The 18,896-nt window shown below is 37.5% G+C and overlaps 1 protein-coding gene across 6 annotated transcripts in view; it reads left to right on the plus strand.

Moving 5' to 3' along the window:
- Positions 1-18,896, plus strand: part of CAMK4 (calcium/calmodulin dependent protein kinase IV) — a 241,101-nt gene that overhangs the window by 140,595 nt on the left and 81,610 nt on the right. For all 6 annotated transcript variants that reach the window (XM_059175644.1, XM_059175645.1, XM_059175647.1 and 3 more), the window contains exons 5-6: positions 1,164-1,246; positions 15,233-15,305. In XM_059175644.1, coding sequence (XP_059031627.1) covers positions 1,164-1,246; positions 15,233-15,305 — 156 coding nt within the window. The remainder of the gene's footprint in view (positions 1-1,163; positions 1,247-15,232; positions 15,306-18,896) is intronic.

Raw genomic sequence — 18,896 nt, forward strand, 5'->3', positions numbered from 1 at the left:
CTAACCATAAGATCACCGCTCTTCACTGCATGGAGGTTGGAAAATTAGGGAACAAAGTTATCATAAATGGCTTAGACCAATCAAGACCCGTAATTTGAGGCTAGGCACCTTTCTTCCCTAAACAAAATCTGTTCGCAATAAAGTAGGGGGAAGGAGCTTTGGGTAAGTAATAAACAAAATTTACCACATACAATCAATCACCACTTTTACATTATCCATCTTTTTCTTTCAATGAAAAGCCAGTGTGGAATTTTCTTAAATGTAGATCAGCGCTGGTCACTAGATTCTCTTATATACTGAGGAAAATATCCAGAATTGGATGGATTATCTGAATGTGATGAAATCCTTCTATAGTCAGTCAAATCAATGCCATCACTACTTTTCTGAGGATCTCTTTATCTACCAGCAATTTTTTTGCTGTTGAGAGATACCTTTCCATACAGACCTTTTTTTCTTTTCTTTTTTTTTTTAAGATTTTAATTATTTATTTGAGAGAGAGAGAGAGAGAATGAGAGAGAGAAAGAGAGCATGAGAAGGGGGAGGGTCAGAGGGAGAAGTGGACTCCCTGCCAAGCAGGGACTCCAATGTGGGACTTGATCCCAAGGTTCCAAGATCATGACCTGAGTCTAAGGCAGTCGCTTAACAAACTGAGCCACCAGGCACCCCAGACTTTTTTTCTGAAGAAGAAGAAAGTGTTTTTATTAATTAAAACATGAAATTGACATGACAGACTTTAACCTGGTCCCATTCTGCCTCAGATCCCAAATCCAAGTTCCCTTTCTAGAGAAAGAGGCATTTACATCACTAGGAACCATAACTTTTTCAAATGGTTCAAGAAGTTTTGTTTGCTTGCTTTTGTTTTTTAGTTCTGGAAAAATTCAGAAATTGTGATGTTTTGGCAAAATTTGGAAGTGTTTCTAAGGCAGATGTCTTTCAACTGTCAAAAGAAAAAATACAAAAACTCAAAAGGACCTTTAAGGAAATGAGGTAACAAATAAAAACAACCAGAGAGTGACAGATGGCTTCTTGTTACAGAATGTGGGACCTTTATTGACAATGATCTAATATATTACTATTACAAAGAGTGTTGTTTTGGTCACTAGCTTTTCCTAGAAAGTTGAAAATAAGGAATTTATTATTTATTTTTAAATATCTTTCCCCAGATAAAACTTAAAGAGATATTTGAAAGCCCTACAGAAATCAGTCTGGTCCTAGAACTGGTCACAGGAGGAGAACTATTTGACAGGTGAGTTGGTCCTAGAAATCTAACCAGAGAGAGGTTTTGCTTCCAGGCACCAAAGAGTATCAAGGGGAAATTTCCCCTGAAGATTTTCATAATGACACATCATGCTACTTGATAAATTCTACTAAAATAAATCATAACAGGAGTACAGAATGGAGAGAGAGTGTTACTTGCTATGATGTGGGTAGGTAAAAATTTGCCTTGCTTAGTGAGTTAAAAAAAAAAAAAACACAGTAATATCAGTTTACTTTTGCAAACATTAACTTTCCCAATAAAAACAGATTTCTGAAGTCGTTATAAATTTAAACTAAATGGTAGCATTTTGATGAAAATTATAGGAAGTTAAACACATAACAGTATTCTCTGTTAGGATTCAAAAGCTCATAAAAATCAACATTCTTCAAATAATTACTTCTAGGCCTACTTTCTCTATTAGGCTGTTTAGAGTTCTCAGATGCAGAATAAAATGCTCTGTTATTTCCAGGGAGAGCCAGTTTTAGTTGTCTGTTCATATGCTCATCACTCAAGACAGAGTTGGAGTTTGGCAGGAAGTTATGTCTAAAAATTTGATAAAGCATAATAGAGGCAAGTAATATGTAGAAGAGACACAACATTTTAGTTTTAAGCACAGCTCTTTGCTGTGCTCATTGGGGTAATAAAAAAAAATGGAATTGGAAGAAGGCAAAGTGACTAAGTAGGTATGTATTAGAAATGGTTAGAAGCTGTGCGCTGATACAAAATTCTTGTATCAGAATAAGAATAAGAATGGGTTAAGAGAGGAGTGGGGTGCAGAGAGAAGACAGGAAAAAAATTGAGGGAATTGGTGATAAAGCCTGAGTGCCTGGAGCACAGTCAATTCTCAGTAAGTGTTCACTGAATGAATGAGCATCACTGTAATGAATGGACTCCCAGGAGAAAGATCTGCAGGGAATAGGGTTAGAATGTGTTGGGAAAGGAGTTCTCCTTTCCAACTCTACCCAGTTCAGTTTGCTGCCTGTTTCAAGAGCTTCCAAAGGTATTCATGTTGGTTTTCAAAGGGTCTGTCTGTTTTTAATGTTTCCCAGTACAGAATTGGATCTTCCGATAGCAAGGAGTAAAGTGGTCCAGTTTGATTGGAAGTACACATATATATCTTCAACAGATATATAATTTTGCTCATATATACATTGAAATTTTCTTAGAACAAGTTATGTGAATTATCAGACTTTAAAAATTGTAACATTTTAACTCTATCCATACTTTACAAATAAGTGAACCAACTTTAGGAAGTGAATATCAATAGCCTGAAGACTTACACTTCTTGTGGCAGTTGGCTGATAGTCATTTGGATTCATGATTCTAGAGCCTGACTTAAAAAGAAAATACTTAACCTAGGATTATTGGTTTACCTCTCTGAAACTCAGAACGAATTTGAAGTGGGTCTATGCTGCTAAGGAAGCTGAGACACTGACCCCCAGAATAGTCTTGTTCTAAGATCATCACGTTCCCTCGTGCTTAGTGAAGACTCTTCTGCTGTAAATGTTAACAGAATTGGCCAGAAATTGCTTCTTTTTCCACACCTCTATAGCTAACTCTTTCATAAACATATTTCTTCTTTAGACACATTAATTTATAGTTAGATCTTGCTGCCTTTGGAGCCATGAGTTCTCTCTAGGGAGAACTAACATTTCTCTGCTAATTATGGTCTATCAGAGAGAAATACTATGTTCTCCAATTTTAAGTAACTGCGGGACAGGAATGTCACACTAATGCCATCATCTACCAGTAGCACTAACTATTTACCTACTTACCTGTATTTGTTCAAATTATTTTGGAAGCAAGTCTCTGTCCCTCTCCAACCTTTATTTTATGAAAAGATTCTGGTTCTCTCATCTCATAGTCTGATTGATGTGATAGGATAGAGTTAATTTAGCTCTACAAAAAAATGAAAAAACTAAATATTGTTGATCAATTTCATTTACAGAGATAAATGGATGAAACATTCAGGTTTAAGAGAAGACATCTAAAGAATGGCAGACAGCCAGTAAAGCACTCAATCACTTATAAACTCTTGGCAGTCTTAGATCATAGACTCTTTCCCCCCTCCAAATGTTGTTGTCCATATATCTGTTGCCATATCTGAGATGAACTTGGTTTCTCCATTAGGTTACTTAATTCTATAGTCATCTTTAAAACTGTGTCAAGCCTAAAATATATCCTACATTATTATCCATGTATTGCTTTCTTTTTTGAGAGTTAAAAATCACAATATGGTCTCCTTTTCGTGTACTTAGGTCAAAACCAAATTCATTCAATTGTGATGATCAAAATTCATTCCTGTTCTAGTGATGATGTTAATAGTTTCTAATGAATGAACTAATAGAGCAATTAATGAAGAAATAATTATGTTAGTCCATTATACTCAAAAGTTATATTTATTAGCAAAAATTCTATTCCATGATGCTCCTAGAAAATTAAGCAAAGTAAATCCAAGTGGAATCTGCTGTTACATGTTAAATATGAATAGTAAATTGCATAGGACAATTGATGAAAATTTTTGGAATAAAGTCAGTGATTTTTTTTGTGTTCAAGAAAATTTCCCCAAAAGCCCTTTATGAAGTTATGATAACCATGGGAAAAAGAAAGCTCTAGAGGTTTTCTGTTTCATCCTTCTCAATCTCCTCATAATTCTTAGAAATACGTTGTATTTTTAAGTGGACACAATGTGAGGTTGTTTGCTTTAAGAGTAGGTTTTCAATTTTTTCCAGAAAATGATTATATCTTAAAGCAGCTAATTTAGCAGTATCCTTACACTCATCTGATCAAATTTTTGAAAAGGTATTTTTTTCTCCTGATTTTTGTCTGACTCCAGTATCAGAATATATTATGGATTTTTAAATTGTCTTTTTTTCTGTTTTCTCCTTGGGTTTTTACTTGCCTGATTATGCTTGTTCAAATGCCAAACATTATGTATAAAAGATTTTGGAATATGAGGTTTTAAATGTTGTAACCTTCCAAAAAAGCAGATTTTCTTTTGCAGGCAGTTAAGGTAAGGAGCAGATAGATCACTTTAATCCAATCAGATATTGGGTTGATTCAAAGCTGGGCTTCCTGAAGGCAGATCTATTTCTTGTCAACTCTTACTCATAGGTTTTTGCTCTTTAAGGGTTCCAATTTAAGTCAGGAGATTGTTCCAGGGCCCCCTTTCTTGACAGACCCTAAATGCCAACTTCTGTTCCCTCCATCCTGTGAGATGGCCAGAAGCTGTGTTCATCTTCTCAGTTAGCTACTAATGTCAAGTCAGTAAATGCACCAGTAAATGCCTTTAAAGGGAAAGCAGAGCCATCTGATGTTAGATTTGCTTTGCTGGGTTTTTCTTCTCTCCTGGATCTTAGTTCCTGAAGCCTCACCTCCTTGGGAACTCTCTGATGTCTTCAAATATATTCCTTAAAAATATGTTATTTAGCTTATCTTTGTTGTGCTTTCCTGGAGGCTTATTTACCTCACTGTTGCTGAGAACAAAAAATCAATGTATTTGATTTTAAAGGTCTTTCCCAGACACTAGTGCATTTTCCTCTTTTATATCAACCCTTTGGGGTAAGGAGGATGAAAAAGCATTGTCCCCGCTTTACAATACAGCAACTGAGAATGAGGAAGGGTAAATGATCTTCTTAAATCTGGAAGTCAGACTGTCTTCTGGTCTAGCTCTGCTTCCTCATGTGATCTCACTGTCTTTCTTATTAAATCCATTTAGTCCCTTTCAAATCATTTCCAAGAAAGTAAACCATTGTTTATTTATGGAGAATTCATACTGCATTTGTTGGTCCTATGCAAAGCTATATATGTATCCCCACTCAACCACTCTTCAAGTGTTTTGAGGTATTAGTCTATTTTTTTTTTCAAGAGAATAAACTGAAGAAATTAAGTCATAAAGTCAGTCTTGAAACTCATGTCTATTTGACTAAAAGTTGTTTTTTTTTTTTCAGTTTTCCAAACTGAAAATATTCTTTTTGAAAACTGTAACTGGTCAATGAGCAAGAGAAGTAGTGGCTACATTTGGGGACTATGCATTTAGCCTATTAATCACCTGATGGAGAGTATATCAGTCCATATAGTCATCTTTACTTCAGCATTTCATGGCTTTTACTATTGGTGGAAATAAAATTTTCAGGACGTTGTTAGAAAAAATTCTAGAAATGGAACTTAGGGTTTTTGCTTACCCTAAGTCTTACCCTAAGTCTCCATAGAGTTGTGCCATGGTTGGTATTGAGATTAACCAAACTCAGAACACATGAATTTATAAAGACTCTTGTGTCAAAAATTGGTCATTGATGTACTTGTTTATTTTTTTTTTAAGATTTAATTTATTTATTCAAGAGAGAGAACATGAGACGGGGAGGGTCAGAGGGAGAAGCAGACTCCCTGTTGAGAAAGGAGCCTGATACGGGACTCGATCCTGGGACTCCAGGATCATAACCTGAGCTGAAGTCAGCTGCTAAACCAACTGAGCCACTCAGGTGCCGTGATGTATTTGTTTAAAGTGAAGATCTGTGAAATACGGTTGTCTAAGAAGGATAATGAATCACTATAACAAGGACATTTTTTCCCCATTTTATTTTATTTTATTTTATTCTTTTCAGTGTTCCATCATTCATTGTTTATGCACCACACCCAGTGCTCCATGCAATACGTGCCCTCCTTAATACCCACCACCAGGCTCACCCAACCCCCTACCCCACTTCCCTCCAAAACCGTCAGTTTGTTTCTCAGAGTCCACAGTCTCTCATGGTTTGTCTCCCCCTCCAGTTTCCCCCAACTCATTTCTATGAGGGCCATTTTTGAGAGCCTATTAGGGTCCTGGCAGTGGTGGAGCGTTTTACTAACAATGATCTCATTTAATCCTCACAGCGACACATGATATATACATTTTATAGACCAAATAATGAGGATCAGAGAGGTCCATTAACTACTGTTAGGTCACTCAGCTTATATTGGATCTAAAACAACAATTAAATGAGATTGGACTCAAGTATGTTGGACTCCAAAGCATAAGATTATTCTACCATGTTATGCTGCTGCTATGTAAGCAAATGCAAATACTCTTAGTACTTAAAAATAAAACTTCAAATTAATAATGTAACATTTTATCTTACTTAAGTGTTGACTTAATTATTAATATGTATAAAATTGTTTTTCAACCATTGGAATCTTAAATACATCTTCTCTTTATGCAGTTCTTTCTGACTATATGTGAAGAAAACGTATACTTTGTTTTGGACTAAATTTATTGTCTTTCTAGAAGGTGGGCTATAAAGGGAAGGATAAAAATGAGGTAGTAGTAGGAGACAGAGGATAATTGGAGGCTTATTAAGTATTTTAAGCTGCCACACTGGGAACACATTAATTTGCTGGTAGGAAGGAGCCTACAAGCTGGAGAGGTAGGAAAATCTATGTGAGAAGGACTTATATTTGGAACAATATCCCAGGGAAGACAGAATAAGATTTGGAATCAGATGAAAGGATTTCTTTAAAATAGAAAAGTTTCTCTCTTCTTCAGAAGCAGAAAGAATCAAGAGACAGAGAAGGCTCAAAGAGGACCTAGAGTAGTCACAACAATGTTGCAAAAGAAGAACAAGGTCAGAGGACTTAACTTTTGGGGCTGGGATAATTCTGCTCTACTTACAAACTAGTAAGTAAGTTAGCCTGTTACACTTCCATGGGTGTGGAAAAAGATATGAGTCTCCTGGATCAGAAATGAAGGACTTGACTACTCATGGCACAGCAAGCATTATGGGCATCACCAAGTTTGTGTCATTTCCCTTCACCCTGCAGATTCCATGGGGGGCGGCACAGCAGGCTTGGGCGGATGCCTGCACATAGAGTGGCTGTGTTCCAGGGGAGAAAATAATTGTATATAAACTGGCAAATGAAGAAACAAAATGTACAATTTCATTCATCCATGAAAATAGTGTTTCTTTGATATTAATGAACCTCAAAAACATCATGCTAAGTAAAAACAAACAAACAAACAAACAGGAAAGACTACATCAAAATCAGGCTCCCTGATTTTGTGCCCAAAGGACTGTGTTTATGTCCCAGTTATAGCATGTATCATCCCCACATGAAGACTTATGTCAAATCTGTGGCCAGCTTCTAGCACAGCTGAATATATCTTTTATATATAAAAGATATATCTTTTATATATAAAAGATATTGGTTGATATTTTTGGTTTTTATACCTAAAATGTATGATATATCTATATGTACTGATGACATATCAGTATGATATATACTGGTATGATATATCTTTTATGTACTGATTCTTATTTGTATTTCTTTTTTAGTTCCTTGTCCTCATTTATTTATGTATTTTTTGTCTTGTGATACTGTGGTTGCCTCTACAAGCCCTAATACACCTTTGGGAGATGACGATATTATTGAAACATAGTTTTAGGGTCCATATTGCATTTTTACTTTCCCTCTTCTACACTAGGAGCCCGTTGAAGGTGAAGGCAATGTGCTCCCGTTAGCGTAGTAGTAGTAGTGAGAAGGGAATAAAGGTGGGTGGTGAAGCCCCGGGGCCTTACAAGATAGAAATGGCTTCAGGGAGGAATAGAATCTTTGAGCTGAATTTTAAGTGAGAAATCAGAAGTTAGCAGGTAAAGGGTAGCAGGAAGGGTAAAGGGATATCCAAAAGCGGAGCTCTTTGGCGGGATTAAAAATGAATTACCTAGTATCCACTTTAGAAACTGTTTTAGAAAGAAAGCAAGCAGTTGCTATGTATTTTGTCAAATGAATGACTGAATAAACTCTGTGCTCTTGGACAATTTATATTACATCTTTGAGTCAGGCTTTTCTTTTACATTATAAAAGAATTGGGCCAGGGCTCCCTTAGGCCCATTCCCAGGTCTACAGTTTGATTCAACCTCCCCTTCCTCCTGTACCATCATCTCCCTGACCAGCACTCACAACTCCCTCACTCTCTCCGTAGCTTTCAGATCTAACAGTGTCTTATATAGTGTCTTACATATAGTGTCTTACATATAGTGTCTTATATATAATCTTATATAGTGTTTTAAATAGTATCTTAAATAGTATCTTTGAAACTATTTTTTTAAGCATATGAATTTAACACTCTTCAGGAGATTTCTCAGAAAAAGCATCAATATAGACTAAGATGCCATCGATGAAATGTGAAAAGACAGTGAATGAAGCTTATAAAGGATTGATAGATTTACACAAGGTACTGCAGAGTTCACTTTAACATATATAACAGCAGATTGATGTACTGGCAACCCTTAAGACTTAGTTCCTGAAACTCCTATCTGGGACTTTTACCCTATGTCATTTGATCTTTCGGTACACATTGTCTTCAGACCAGTGTCTTTCTCACAAAACCTACAGTCATCTAATAGTACCTCCATTTGAGAAAAAGCTGTCATTAATGGGGGGAGCAGTAGAGCTCCTAATCTACGTGCCAGGAAACCTGAGGGCCTCAGGATATGATCAGATTAGAGCTCTTCAGCTGCATCATTGCTGGTGCTAACTGCCAGGCTGGAGATGTGTTCAATTCAATTTGCAGCAATTAAGGTGACAGCAACAAATGCACAAAAGTCATATTTCCAAGCAGGTCCATGGAGAGAAACAGGCATTGCCTGTGCTTCTTCACCCTGCAATTTTAAAATGATGAGAAGGAAAACAGTTCCAACAGTGGGGAAGAGGAGCATGTGCTCCCACACACCCAGCAGTGGCAGTGAAAGGATCTGTTGAGGACGAAAGTCCTGTGGAAGTCAGAGAATCAGCCTGGGAACACCTCCCCAGTGTATTATATTTCCTTCCCAGATCTCCAGATAACGGTTAGGCCTATTAGTGACTGAGGGGCCTGTGCAAAGGTCAGAGAGAGCTCAGGGTAGCTTTTTGGGTCCTGTTGTGATTAAAACATCCTAGGAGAGATTTTGTTTTTAGCCCTGGGTCTTCTAGCCCAGTTCACAGTAGAATGATGAGAAATTTTGCTGCATAGCAGCAAACGTCATGGCCCTGGGCCTTTGAAAACAATCTTAAGATGCTGGAAACATCTTAACTGCTTTCTTATTATTTTATAGAGCATTAAAAAGAAATTAGTTTGCTAAATCTGAGGAGAAATAGAGCAATAACTATGTTTAAGTATAAAAACCAAAAATATCAACCAGAATTATCCTATTTTCTATAGCTCTAAAACCCTTGCAATAATTGAATATTTCATTGCTCCTAAAAGTTGAAGACATTAGTATATTTTGTGTCAAGCTATTAAACTCTTGGTGTTATGCACATGGCAATTTGTTTTTTTTTTTTTTAATTCCAGCTAAAATTTTGCATAAAAATTCTGTTGCCTCATGAAAGAAATGCTGTATTTTGCTCAATTTGAATCATTTTGATTTTATTTAAAATAAGTTTCTAAAAAGATCATGTTACTAACTCTGAATGTATTTGGTTTTTATTATTATTATTATTATTCATTTATTTGAGAGAGAGACAAAGTGAGAGAGCATGAGAGGGGAGGTCAGAGGGAGAAGCAGACTCCCCATGGAGCTGGGAGCCTGATGTGGGACTTGATCCCAGGACTCTGGGATCATGACCTGAGCCGAAGGCAGTCGCCCAACCAACTGAGCCACCCAGGAGATCCTCTGAATGTATTCCTAAGACCAACAATAACCTTTGTATGTGTTGCATTTTGCTTAGGGAAGCATCTCTATGGTAGCTCTCCCTCTGGATTGATAGCCAGTGGACTTGTAATGAGCATCACTTCCCAGTCCAGTGCTCTGTTCCCCATGTGAAGGAACATAGGCAAAGGAGCTACTCACATGTCCACAGTCTGAAATTTCTCTGGCACCTATTCAGTTGGCAGTTATTATTGATTCTATAAATATTTACTGACTGCCTACTATGAGCAAGGCTTGGAGCTAGGTCCTATGGGTGATGAAAACAACAATCTAGTGAGAAGGCTAAGAATTTTCCCACAATAACCTGCAGAAGGCATTGGCCAAACACACATACTATAGTCATGCCCACATGAAAAAGATTGCAAGACTTCATTTTCCTTTGCTTGATTACTAATGTCTTCACTTGCAGTCTTAGCTGTAGATTATAAATCTGCATTTGCAGCTTGAGAAGTTCTCTGTTATTGACTGACCTTTCTAGTCAGCCATAAATGGCCTAGGTGGTAGCTCAACTGGTAGAATACTTAAAGTTGAATATCTGGGTTCCATCAACCTAACTCTGTAACACTCTGATGAACATATCAACTGGGAACAAAAATTCCTTTGAGCAGGAGCCTAGAAGAGGTGTGGTTAAGTTCTAAAAGAAGGGCCATGTTGTGGCAAGCGGAGTTCTTGGGGATTGGGTGGGGAAGGCACCTGCATTCTGTACTCCTGTCCCATATATCTACTCTAGAGAGATTTCTGACAACAGAATTTATAAATCCTTTGGCTGTACAAACCTTAGTATAACATGTATTACATCTATGGTGATGTTTTTGTTAATAACTTTTGTACTATCTGTAGTCTCATCTGGGGCAGGACACAAATCTTACAGTTTTTAAACTTTTTTAAAAAAAAGATTTTATGTATTGATTTGTCAGAAATAGAGAGAGAGCACAAGCAGGGGGAGCAGCAGGCAGAGGGAAAAGCAGGCTCCCCACTGAGCAGGGAGCCCAAGGCAGGACTTGATCCCAGGACTCTAGGATCATGACCTGAGTCCCAGGCAGACACTTAACCAACTGAGCCACGCAGTCTTCCCACAAATCTTACTCTTTACCAATTCAGCAAATAGGTGGCTCACAGAAATGTTGGTTATGACTGTGCCCTCCACTGTCTCTAATTCTCACTATAGTGCTGGTCCTTTTTCTTAGAACAATCTCCTTCCTCTCCAGTCTCTACTCTTCCACATCTATCCCACTCCCAGCCCCTACCCTTTCTGCAACTAGAAAAATTTTATGTGCCCTTGAGGTCTGAGCTGAGATAGAGCTACCTCTGGAATCCTTTTCCCACCCTGCACAGCCACCAGAATAGATCACTGGCCCTCTCTACAAGCTCTCAGGTCATTTTCTAATATCTCTGCCATAGCATTTAACACAGTATGTCAATTGTTGTCTGTCTGCTTATACCAAGAGAAACCCCATAAGTGCAGAGGCTGTGTCTGGTTCATTTCTAAATGCCCAGCATGTAACAGTATTCCATAATATTTACTAAATAGATGAATGAATGGACCTATCTGTTAGAATGTATCCTTTTTATTAGCTAGATGAAATATTTTACTAACTTAACTTATATTGTGGAGAATTAGTGAGATTTCCATCAACCATTCTTACACCTACTACTCTTCCCTCTATCCCACCTAAAAACAGGTCCCCCCAAAATTCACCCCTTTACCCAGCCAGTCCCTAGACATACACATAAGGTCACATTCTGAACATAAGCACTTAACTCTAAGATATACCCAAATGAAAATGCATAAACATCATATTTAGGCCAAAGCTTGAGAAATCATAATAAATCAGAATATAAGGAGCAATCTCTAGTGTGTGAAGCATTGCCCCTCTAAGAGGTAGGGATGTTCATAAGAACCCCTGTATTTAACAGACAAGGAGGATTTCTCGTCAGAGATGCTGCACATGGTTGTGCAAGTTGGCTCTGTACAACCCCAAGGAGTAGTGCTTATGTAGACTAAGCCATGAGGAGCACCCCTAGAGGAGGCACCACAAAGCAGTTGTAATAAAACTCTAGCCTTGGTGAGTGGCCATGGGGAAAATCCACCCTGTTTTTTGCAGGCCAGAAGTAACTAATTTTATCCTCTTCTGGAGAGAATGGGAGGTGGAAAGAAAGTTAACTATTGGCCATTCCTTCTCGTCATTTTTGTAACAACTCCTCTCCTTTAAAAGGACTGGGGAAAGCCAAGCTGCTGAGAGTGCAGGTGCCACACACACAAAGGAGACATTAATTACATTTGAGTTGGTTGATGGATGTACTGCAAAATCCACATTTAGAACAAAATGCAAGAGACGATGTAGTTGTAGCCAAAGTTCTCAACCTACCCTGACACAGTAGTCCTTCTTTTCCTCTTCTCTCATGCTTAATTTTAAAATGTTCAGAAAGTATAGTACAAGTAATTTCTTTTAATTAACTGTTTAGTAAGTCCTCTACTTAATCATGAATTGGAAGAATTTGTAATCTTGAAACATTGTATGAAAACTGATTTTCAAAAACTAATTAATAATGATTCCCTGAATACTGTAACCTACTTTCACATTTTATTTGAAATGTGGTTCATAACAAGTATTCAATAAATAAAAAGGTGAGGAAGAATATTCCATCTTTCATATTTTGAAAAGATAATGAGTTGGTGTTTCTTGACAATGTTCTGAATAATTGAATGGAAAAAATAATTGAAATTTTTTGGAATCTTGATTATTATGGCTGTTAAGGTATCTTCTTATATATATATTTTTTAAAGATTTTATTTATTTATTTGACAGAGAGAAATCACAAGTAGGCAGAGAGGCAGGCAGAGAGAGAGAGGAGGAAGCAGGCTCCCCGCCGAGCAGAGAGCCCAATGTGGGACTCTATCCCAGGACCCTGAGACCATGACCTGAGCCGAAGGCAGCGGCTTAACCCACTGAGCCACCCAGGCGCCCCCTTATATATTATTTTATATCTGTTTTTTTCTGCTTTTCCTCATCATCCATCCCCTATTTTGGAAAGAGTCTATAGATTTTTAATTCCAGCTTCTAATACCAACTACTTCAAGAACTTATAACTTCTTACCACAACATTAAAAAAAAGAATGGAAGATACTTTCTAAAAAATAAATGTGCTATTTAAGATATTAACACTCTAAAAAATTTCATTGCAAAGCTATAAAAAATGTTCAAGTTTGACTCTTACATGTTTTGAATTGACCTTTGTCAGACTTTTCACAATAAACCTTCTGTCAGCTGAAAACATCTTATGCAAGTTGGTAATCTTTGGTGTTGTCAAAAATGTGTTTTCTCTTGAAATTTTGGGAAGAAAGAAACAGCAACAGTGTGGTTTTCCAGTCTTCCGAAGTATCCCTATATAGGACAGAAGAAACAAAAACTTAATAGACAATATCTATAACAAAACCAGGTGACAAGGCTTCCCCATGAAGCCTAGAAAACATGTGAATGAGGACAAACTAATAATGATTGCAGGAGCTTCATGGTATTAGCATCTATGTTAGAGGATCCAAGAAGACACTGATGAACCTAAGAATAGGAGAACACTCAAATCTCCAAAGTCTCCATATCATTGGGAAGCAGAATGGGCCAATATAAGAACAGCTGAAATTGTGAGAGCTTTTTGCCACCCAAATTTCTGAGAAGCACAAGGGCTACACCCACAATAAGGTCTGAAGAAACTAATGCAGTTAAGGCCCTATGAACTCCTGAAACTAATATATGAAGCCGCCTTGTGTACATTAGGAGAAACTGCTGAAAAGAGACTCCAATAACCAGAGCAGAGATGTGTAGAGGCAAGGGAATGAAGTTTCAGATAGAAGAGAAGAGATCTCAGAAAGTATGAGGTCATAATTTTGAATGCTTCATGAAAACAATCAGTCAAGGGCCATGAAACTAGAAAAGATAGCCTGACCCATCACTCTTTCAAAATGGTTAAGAAAACCAACTTTGCTTAAAAATAAGCAACAACAGACAGGTGTCTCCATTAATTGCAATAAAAATGATTATAAGAGCATAGAAAATCAGCATGTCAGGATGATATGCCCACAAAACAGATAAAAGTATAACATGATTTACAGAAAATTAAAGTTAACATTACTTAATACTAAACTTAAGAAATTCATAGAAGAACAATATAAATCAAAAGTAGAAAAACTCACAATACACACCCCCAAAAAAGAAAACCAAAGTGATGGAAGAAAACACATACAAAGCATTTTAATTCAGGAAAACATTCCCGGAATTAAAATGGGAAAGATTTAAGTTAAAAGAAAGATCCCTTAAAGGAAAAGAAACTTTCCTTGTCCAGATCCATGCAAAAAGAGGAAGTCATTTATCTGGAATAGAAAGCCAGCTGGAGAAACCCACACCTGGGAGGCTCAGTGGCTTAAAGCCTCTGCCTTTGGCTCAGGTCATGATCCCAGGCCCCTGGGATTGAGCCCCACATCAGGCTCTCTGCTCAGCGGGGAGCCTGCTCTGCTCCCCCCACCCCCTGTCTCTCTCTGCTTGCCTCTCTGCCTACTTGTGAATTCTGTCTGTCAAATGAATAAATAAAATCCTAAAAAAGAAAGAAAGAAAGCCAAGTGGAGAAAGAGGAGAGCATTAGGGGAAGGAAGGAGCAGCAAGGAGCTCCAGGTAAAAGGAAGAGAAGAGAAAGAAGGACTAGTCAAATTATATGGACCTTATTTGGATATGTCTTCTAACAAACAAATTTCAACATGTCCAAGACAGTTGGAAATCTGAAACACTGTATATTTGAAAATATTAAGGAATTATAATTTATAGGTATGATAATAACATTATAGTTATGTCTCAAGTCCTCTATACTTTTAGAGACAACACCTTATTTATGAGTGAAATTATGTGATGCCAAATATTTGCTTTATGATAAAAAAATAGGATGGGAAATAATTGATTGGATAGATAAAACAACACTGGCCATGAGTTAATTGAAGCTGTGTAAAAATTACAAGGGATGTTTCATGGTGTGTTGTCTACTTGGTATATATTTAACATGATTCTCAATACAGAGTTTAAAAAGATTTTTTTTTCTCTTGTCCTCAGACAGGATGGACAGTTCAAGCCTAGGCAAAATAAATGTGTTTCATTTTCCTAAATAGTATCAATTTATGGAAATATTTCCCCTGGTGTTACGCTGACATGTTGCAATTGTTCAGATGCATCTTCCTTAACGTTAATTCAGTTAACTTCTTTAAAAAAAAAAAATCCACTCCCCTGAACCCATGTGTCTGAGAAGCATTTCCTGGTTTTCTTTTTAGGATTGTGGAGAAGGGGTATTATAGTGAACGAGATGCTGCAGATGCTGTTAAACAAATCCTGGAGGCAGTTGCCGTAAGTATGAATTGACAGCAGTAGTGTAATGCTTGGTAATCTTTTCTTTGCACAGAATCGTCCCTTAACAAGTGCATGTCTGTAACCAGCCATAGCATTTACAGCAAAACAGTAAGAAATGCTTTGCAAATCTTAATTAAAGGAAATAACCTACCTGTCTTTCCAACTCCTGTCCTGTGATACCAGCCTCCACATGAGCTGTCAGATTGTTCTCATCAACCCAGAGGATTAGATTCTGCTGCAAAGGGAGAAAAAAAAGTCTCATCTTCAAGAACTATTTTCTGAGGAAATATAACTTTCTAACTCAAGGAAGTTGGTGACAAGACAGAAAACTAGCAAATAGGCTTACCCACACTACTACACTACCCATATATCCCAGACTACACAACATGACGGGTATAGTAACATAGGCAGGATATTGCACAGTCGTTGGTTTAAAACTCAGACACTGCCTTTATTCAGGGATTAGTTTGAATTAAACTGTACCTCATACCCTAGCCAAATTATTTAACTAAGTTTAGTGTTTCCTCATTTGTAAAGTGTGAATAGTAACCCTACTCATACGGTTGATTGTAAGGATTAAATGAGATACTGCACATAAATAGTTTAGCATACAGGGGTGCCTGGCTAGCTCATTTGGTGCAGCTCTTGATCTTGGTTTGTGGGTGTGAGCCCCTCGTTGGGTGAAGAGATAACTGAAAAATAAAATCTTTAAAAAAATGCTTTGTAGACAGTACATTGAATACATTTATCTTTTCTCTTGATTGCTCACACACTGAAAGATGCAGTCCTCCTATATAATGCCATAAGTCTGTTAAAATAATTTCCCATTATTATGAAATCAAATCAGACTTTGGGGCTTACAGTCATTCTTCTCTCGTTCTTTCCATTTCTTGAGTTTGTTTTTCTATTGTTTTTGTTGTTTGGTAGGGAATTGGAGGAAAGTAGAATGTGATAAATATAGATCTGGGAGCACAGAGGTTATTGATTTTTCTTTCAAGACAAGAAATACGGGAATTCAAGTGAAAAATTCTGACAATTTTATTTTTTTAGGGAAGAAATATAAGTTAATGTTTTTAAGGAGAATGAAGTTTTATAAGTTAATGATGGAAACTATCCACCCACATTTACACAAAAATGTAATTTTCAGGCACTTGTTGGATTGAATTAATAAGGAAAAGTTTGCCTAGATAAAACAGGCTCCACTGGTAAAAACCTTCCCATCTATTTAATGGTGTCAAATATGTGCTGGAACACTTTGGTGATTCATTCATTGAATATAAAGTCAGAACAAATCATTCTTTGAACAAATGGGGTGAAGCCCAAGGGGAAATGTTTATCTGTGTTAAAGAGACAAATCTCGGGGTGCCTGGGTGGCTTAGTGGGTTAAGCCTCTGCCTTCAGCTCAGGTCGTGATCTCAGGGTCCTGGGATCAAGCCTGGCATCAGGCTCTCTGCTCAGTGGGGAGCCTGTTTTTCCCTCTCTCTGCCTGGCTCTCTGCCTACGTGTCATCTCTGTCAAACAAATAAATAAATAAATAAATAAATAAATAAACTTTTTTAAAAAGTTGTGGGTTTTTTTTTTAAGATTTTATTTATTTATTTGACAGAAATGACACGTAAGCAGAGAGGCAGGCAGAGAGAGTGAGAGGGAAGCAGATTCCCTGCTGAGCAGAGAGCCCGTTTCGGAACTCGATCCCAGGACCCTGAGATTGTGACCTGAGAAGGCATCGGCTCAAATCACTGAGCCACCCAGGTGCCCCAGAAAGTTTTTTTAAAAAGAGACAAATCTATAAAATATATCCAGAATTGAACTATATTCTTTTGTTTGGAGTCAATTATATAACTAAAATCATCATTCAATATCTTGAGAAACCAGCCACAAGTGACCAAAGCATATGTTCTATGAATTTTACCCCCAATCAAAACAGGAGGGAGGGAAGAAGGAAGGGAGGGAGAGAAGGAAGAAAAGAGGGCGGGACTCTGACATTGAACTAGCCTATATATCATTGATGGAAAGGAAACAGTTTTTGCAATCTGCGTAAGATGGCTAGAGATAGCAGACCTGTGGTCTAAGGAAATCCACAATTGAGCTTGGTGTAGACCAAGTTCAATTGGCTTTATAGCCTAGTCTTTCCAAATTATTCCTTCCTGTAAAAGTGGTTTGGTCTTTTTGCTGTAGTGGGGCATAAAAAGTTTGAATTGGGGTTGGAGCTAAGCAGAGAGGCTGCCTTGGAATTTTACTCTTAAGTACACAATGCAGCTCCTGATTATCTGAGTATTGAATTTCAAATTCATCCTCTTACCATACCCCAAATAACCACTCCATTTCAGATTTTTCATCAAATACAGTATAGTTACCGTCCCCGGTTTCCTAAGCTTGTCAATTTGGCAATGATTTTTTAACTCTTCCGTGACTTTCTCCCCTCACATTCACCTTCGTAACTTCAGCTGGGCCTTCCTTCTACTGCCCATGAACTTAGACCTGCTCCCTACCATGCTGTGACTGCTCCTGTTGGGCTTTCTTAAACAAAACCAACCAACCCAACCAAACCAAACCATTTCTAGTTGCTTCCTGTTCCTGTCCTTAAAAATAGGTCTAGAATTCTCTTTTGCAGTCCCTGTTTTCACCTTGTCCCTTCTGAGTTCCGTAATGGCAGTTTTCCGTCTTTCTTAAATACCCATTTAAAAACTTCATTCCTCATTACCACATGCAGTAGATTATCTAGGTAAGCAAACATGCTTGCAGTGGCCCACCATCACTTTACCCAAATCAGGCGGGCAGCTAGTATGACAGCTAAGAGTACTTTGGGATTCAGACAGAACTGGGTTCAGTTTCTAGATGTGAGCTTGGCCCCAATCACTAAACACTTCTGAGCCTCAGTTTCCTCATGGAAAACGAGCATAATATTCAACCTAACAGAGTTGTCGAAAAGACTAAATAAGATGAAGCCTGGAAGTCAGAGCAATATTCAAAAGAGAGGGAAAAGGACAAGCAACTTCAGACTCCACACATGCATGTAGAGCTATATCAGATGTTGCAAATTTCTAAGTAGGTGTCTACTCCTCAGCTAAATACTAAAATCAAAAACAATTGACAACAGTCACCGCTCAGTAACTAGTTACCAAAAAAGTAACTGAAAATTTATCAAAATAGGAAGTCACTATTCCATTTTGCCTTTCTAGAAACTGATACATTTGGTGAAACATCCTTACTATCATTTTTCTATTCATTTCATATGAAACAAAGCTTTATAACTTGATCCCATTCATGAGATTCTTTTCTGCTCTCCTACTATCACTTAATTCTTTTCCTGTTATTCAAAACACACCTTCTTCAATATGCTCTTTCTGGTTGCCTCCATTCATTTAGGTCAGCTCTTGATTCTTTTGGCTTATCACAGTGGGCATGCTTCAGTTTAGTGATACCTCAGGTAGCTGACTGACAGAAGTCTGTTCTCATTCAGTGACTGAGAAATGAATGCTCTCAGCATCAGACTTTTCCACCTATTGGAGTTATACCAAGTAAGGAATAAAAAGGTTGCCCAACAGGGATGCTCCAGATAGGGGTACCCTACCAAAAAAGGAGGGA

Source organism: Mustela lutreola, chromosome 5, assembly GCF_030435805.1.
Source record: "Mustela lutreola isolate mMusLut2 chromosome 5, mMusLut2.pri, whole genome shotgun sequence".
Classification (NCBI taxonomy): Eukaryota; Metazoa; Chordata; class Mammalia; order Carnivora; family Mustelidae; genus Mustela; species Mustela lutreola.